Source organism: Eurosta solidaginis, chromosome 5 (genome assembly GCF_040869045.1).
Source record: "Eurosta solidaginis isolate ZX-2024a chromosome 5, ASM4086904v1, whole genome shotgun sequence".
NCBI lineage: Eukaryota > Metazoa > Arthropoda > Insecta > Diptera > Tephritidae > Eurosta > Eurosta solidaginis.
The window spans coordinates 100,666,973-100,672,842 of record NC_090323.1 but is presented as its reverse complement, the minus strand read 5'-3'; the positions used below and the strand labels follow the sequence as shown (position 1 = coordinate 100,672,842).

Sequence of the window (5,870 nt, the reverse complement as noted above, 5' to 3'; positions counted from 1 at the left end):
TTCTATTCTGTATATATTTTATCTACTATTAATTTGCTTTATTGTCAATTTCATAAATTATTATTTAATAGCTCCTTCATGAGTACATTTTAACACATTTTCAACATTTTGTCTTTTGCTTACTTCTAAGTTTTTAATTGAAATTGTCAAGCGTTTAATTCAATACTGTTTAAATATTACTTTAAAATTGATGACTGCTTATTTTGTTTATATCGTGTATTACATCTGAGATTTAAGTGTCGGTATATTTGGTCTGTATAATTGTTTAATTTGTAGACTGATAAATAAATAAATAAATAAATATCAACTGTATTAATTTAAGTTGCAATTTCATGTGCATATATAATAAGGGATGTCGTGATACGATTGCTGTCGGAATTAGATTTGAAACCAATCAATACTCCTACTAAGGGTTGGAGAATTATTGCTTGAATGATTAGATTTAGAACAATAATAAGTCTGACTCAATTACTGGTAGTACATTTTTAAGTTCATCAATTACGACAGCAATCGGATTCCACGACACCTTTGAATATTCTTGATCTGAAAAAAGAGTAAACCTAATCTGAATTTCTACTAAGCTTTAAGTTGTAGATTATTCAAATAATTGGATTTTTTTCTAAAGCTTAAAATTATTTAACTTTTCTTTATATCAACTGTATCAATTTAAGTTGCAAATTCATGTACATATATAATAAGGTATGACGTGATCCTATTGCTGTCGGAATTAGACTTGAAACCAATCAATACTCCTGCTAAGAGTTGCAGAATTATTGCTTGAATTGAATATTCTTGATCTGAAAAAGGAGTAAAACTAATCTGAATTTCTACTAAGCTTTAAGTTGTAGATTATTCAAATAATTGGAGTTTTTTCTAAAGCTTAAAATTATTTTCTGTTCGCTTGGAAAATATTTCAATTGGAAAACGAAAACCAGTTAAGCGAGTTTATTATTAAAATACTTACTTTTCTTTAAATGAACTGTATTCATTTCAGTTACAATTTTATGTACATATATAATAAAGTATGTAGTGGTACGATTGCTGTTGGAATTAGATTTGAAACCAATCAATACTTCTGCTAAGTGTTGCAGAATTATTGCTGGAATGATTAGATTTAGAATAATAATAAGTCTGACTCAAGTCGTACATTTTTAAGTTCACCAATTACGACAGCAATCTGATTCCACGACACCTTTGAATATTCTTGATCTGAAAAAAAGTAAACCTAATCTGAATTTCTACTAAGCTTTAAGTTGTAGATTATTCAAATAATTGGAGTTTTTTCTAAAGCTTAAAATTATTTTCTGCTCGCTTAGAAAAGATTTCAATTGGAAAACAAAAACCAATTAAGCGAGTTTATTTATTATTAAAGTACTTACTTCTTTTTTATATGAACTGTATTAATATAAGTTCCAATTTCATGTAAATATATAATAATATTGAAAAAATAATTATTGAAAATTCAATTTTTTTGGTTCATATTTTATTCATATGGCTGCTCCAGGTCAAGTAAATCGGCAGGTAAAATTCAAGTTATATGGCGGTTATATAAATGGTAAAACCGCAGTAAAATTTATTGTCAAAAGACTGGTAAATGTAGAGTGAAATGACCGAAGAAATGACCGCAATTTGACGACCATTGTGATGTGTGTGAGCAGAACAGTGCTATGCTCATCTCCTATAAGTGGGAGCGGAATGCACCATCATATTAATAGGAACGAAACGGAAAATTTGGTTACAAAAGTGCATCGCCCCATGCAAAAATGACTATGAATATAACCGCTGCAGAAAGTCACAATGACCGTAAAATGACTAGGCAAATGACGTGGAGCGTTTTTGCAGGGATAGGAGCGATTTGTTCCTGTGATGAGAGTATGTTTGAGCGTGATTGGTAACAGGAAATAAATGCTGTCACAGCCAATCAATCACGAATTCCCCTTGTAGGCTGTCGCTGAAGTGTGCTGTGTTATTTCAGTAGCTGTGATAAAATCACCGGTACACGGATATTTGCCAACTCTAGTTTGGGTACCATGGGTATAGTATAGAACATTGTTCCACCATTGTATAGAAATTTTAGGCAGACAAATCACTGTTTATAATATAGATGTGCATAGATATTAAAGGATAGAATGGCTAAAATGGCTTTTCAGCATCAGGCCGGTACGGTCATGGAGTGTTTAAGTGTACGTATGCTTATATATGTATTGGATTAAATATCAAATATGTATATATGTCCTTAAGTACAGTATATAAAGTAGCAGTTGTTTTAAGATTCCTATTACACTTCATAAAGAGAAAGACTTCGACGGAGAAGGACATGAAGTTCTGAAATGCGGGTTCAAAATAGGAGGCGGTATAGATCAAGACTTCAGGAAAAGTCCGCAGGGATATACCGACTATGTACGTATCAAACATTCCTGTAGCGCTAGTCTGAAACTTTTATCTTTACAGGGCATTTATGTCACCGAAGTTCATGAAAATAGTCCAGCTTCCAGAGCTGGCCTGCGTGTCCATGACAAAATATTGCAGTGCAATGGATACGACTTTACAATGGTAACTCATAGAAAGGCAGTTGGTTACATTCGAAAAAACCCTATTTTAAATATGCTAGTTGCAAGGAAAGGAGTTACATCCACCTAGATCTTTAAGCTAACTAAATCCTAGAATTTCAACACTAACTTATAAGGTTTTTCTTCTATTTCTGTGTGGGCTATATATATTATTTATTTATTTGCTTATTATTACGGCATTTTAAAATACTGAATATTAACATTTTTAATAATACATGCTTAGTACAGCAACATAAATTTACAATTCGAAAGGACGAGTCTTGAGGACAAGTTAATGTTGATATGGTATGGTAAGGGTGGGGGGGGGGGGGGGGGGGGGAGGTTAGAAATAAAGTGTTTTCAATCCTGCCCTATTCTAAGACTTCACAAAAATTGTATGAAAGCAAAAAGGACATTTCAAAACTGATGAGTGACTTAGGATTTTTTTTCCCGACCAAGGGCTGTCATTTCAATGTAACGCCATTTAATTTGTTTCGCCTCCACCACAAGTTGTTATCCTCGGAGCAGCTGTACTGCTCCATACCCTCCTGCTCTCGAAAGGTATTGAACCTAAACACGGTCCCAGCCACAATACTCAAAACTAGCAGAGGAGGAACGCACTCCATAGGGAAACGCGCGTCTCTCTAGCTCAACTTCGATCTGGGTACTGTAACAGGTTAAACTCTTTTATCTATCCAGAATCAACCCCGACATACAAAACATATGTCCTGCTTGTAATGTATCCCCACATAACACCAACCATCTCTTTAACTGTACGGTGGAACCAACACCTCTAACACCCCTCTTACTATGGTCCAACCCTGATGGAACAGCAAGTTTCGTTGGTCTCCCGTTAGAGGATTTTGTTGACAATTTGCGATCGGTCGCACCTATTGGATGGGGCGAAGCACTGCTACAACAACGGTCGCAGGTTGTGATTATGCTGCATATGTATGTCGGAAAAAGATTTACCTCAGACGGTTGTACTCTTTCCAGTGTGTCACTTGTAAAAGACGGTTGCATCGTTCCGGCCGTTCTGGGTTAGAACCCAACGTTCGTCGCTCCCGAGATTTCTACAAAACCTTTGTTGTTGTAGCAATGTTTCTCCCCACCTAATAGCTGCGACCGATCACAAATTGTCATCAATATCCTCTAACGGGAGTCCAAGGAAACTTGCTGTTTCGACAGGGGTGGACCATAATGAAAGGGGTGTTAGAAGCGTTAGTTCCACATTACAATTAAAGGCAGTCATCGACTAGCATTCGCCGCGTACGGTTGTATTTCAGTTGCGTTCTCTCTTTGACATTACCTTCGAACTTAGTGCAGTTTCTTGTAAACAACAAATACCGCTAACTAAAATTCCTTTAGTACATTTTGTGTTTTAGAGTGCCCACGTGCCTTAAATATAGTGTAATCTTGGTTATCTTTAACTATGCCCTATGATCAGATATGTTTTTGGGGTCAAAAAACCCAGCAGCTTTGCTGCCCTCCCTATCCCGACTGATGCCCGCCAAGGGGAGCGTGCCTTCCGTAAGGTCATTGAATCCGCCTCGGCACATTTCATTCCCGCCGGGAGAATTCCCGAAATCCGGCCCCACTTCCCGGCGGAGGCCGCGAGGGAACGCGACCTTATAAGACAGCTTGATCCAGGCGACCCCCAAATAAGGGATATAAACCAACACATCAGATTGCTTGTGGACGAACACAAGCGGGCGAAATGGGAAGAGCACCTAAGAGGTTGTAACCTCTCTAACGGTGTAGGTAAACTTTGGTCCACCGTAAAGTCCCTATCGAATCCGACTAAGCACAAAGAAAGTCTCCATCGCCTTTGGCGATAAGGTGCTGTCGGATGCGAAAAAATGCGCGAGCGCTTTCTGCCGACAATATATAATGCATCCTACGGTCGACAAAGATAGACGGAGAGCCAATAGACACGCACATAAACACAAATTCAGCGCGTCACCAATCACCATCACCGCTAGAGAGGTTGAGGACGCCATTGGTCGCGCTAAACCATCCAAAGCAGTGGGCCCAGACGGCATAGCCATGCCGATGCTTAAAAACCTAGGGAAAGAGGGTTTCAAATATTTAGCGCATGTCTTCAACCTGTCTCTTTCCACCTTTGTCATACCCGAGAAATGGAAAATGGCCAAGGTGGTCCCGCTACTAAAGCCTGGGAAACCAGCTAACGTAGGTGAGTCATATCGTCCGATATCTCTCCTGTCGCCAGTGGCAAAGACGCTTGAAGCCATTTTGCTCCCTTATTTCCAAGCACATTTGCAGCTAGCCCCTCATCAGCATGGCTTCAGAAAACTCCATAGCACTACCTCCGCGCTAAATGTCATTAGCACCCAGATAAATTGCGGTTTGAATCAATACCCCCACCATAGAACAGTACTCGTAGCGCTAGACCTATCAAAAGCTTTTGATACGGTCAACCATGGCTCGTTACTGCAAGACCTGGAAGGGTCTACCCTTCCCCCATGTCTTAAAAGGTGGACCGCAAATTATCTGGGTGGTCGGCAGGCATCGGTGCAATCCAGAAACGAAACATCAAAACAAAGGAGAATTAAACAAGGGGTGCCACAGGGTAGTGTCCTATCCCCACTTTTGTTTAATTTCTACATATCTAAGCTACCTTCACCACCGGAAGGAGTCACAATCGTTTCCTACGCCGATGACTGCACAATAATGGCCACAGGCCCAGGCCCAGAGATCGATGAGCTATGCAATAAAATAAACGGCTATCTCCCTGATCTCTCCAGTTTTTTCGCCTCGCGAAACCTGGCATTGTCACCGACTAAATCTTCCGCGACCTTATTTACAACATGGGCGCCCCAAATGTCGACCATATTGAACATCCACGTCGATGGCACTACGCTACCGACTGTCCTACACCCCAAAATCTTGGGTGTCACGTTAATCCGGATCTACATTTTGGTGCGCACGCAACCGCAATTGTTCCAAGAATTCAGAGCCGTAATAAAATCCTCAAATCCCTTGCTGGTAGTACCTAGGGAAAAGATAAAGAAACGCTCTTGACGACATACAAGGCAATTAGCCAGCCGATTACGTGCTACGCGTCACCCATATGGTCGCCAAGCCTAAAAACCACCCACTGGAAGAAACTACAGGCCTGCCAAAATACTGCTCTCAGAATCGCCACGGGCTGTCTTCTTATGTCCCCAGAACACCATCTGCATAATGAGGCGAGAATACTCCCCATCAGGGAGAGAAATGAGATGCTGACCAAACAGTTTCTGTTGAATACCCAGAAACCTGGGCATCCCAACAGACATCTGATTGACGAACCAGCACCGC

At 39.7% G+C, this 5,870-nt stretch overlaps 1 protein-coding gene across 2 annotated transcripts; it reads left to right on the top strand.

The window, feature by feature from the left end:
* The first annotated feature begins 1,884 nt into the window (after window positions 1–1,884).
* On the top strand, window positions 1,885–2,821 carry LOC137233759 (tax1-binding protein 3 homolog). 2 transcript variants are annotated; one of them, XM_067757098.1, is made up of 4 exons: window positions 1,885–2,034; window positions 2,105–2,183; window positions 2,272–2,400; window positions 2,452–2,821. In XM_067757098.1, the coding sequence occupies exons 2-4, from the start codon at window positions 2,130–2,132 to the stop codon at window positions 2,638–2,640; spliced, it is 372 nt and encodes a 123-aa protein (XP_067613199.1). In that variant the 5' UTR covers window positions 1,885–2,034; window positions 2,105–2,129; the 3' UTR covers window positions 2,641–2,821. The 2 variants fall into 2 exon arrangements, with proteins under 2 accessions (XP_067613199.1, XP_067613198.1); XM_067757097.1 differs by having other exon boundaries at window positions 1,936–2,183.
* The last annotated feature ends 3,049 nt before the right edge of the window (window positions 2,822–5,870 follow it).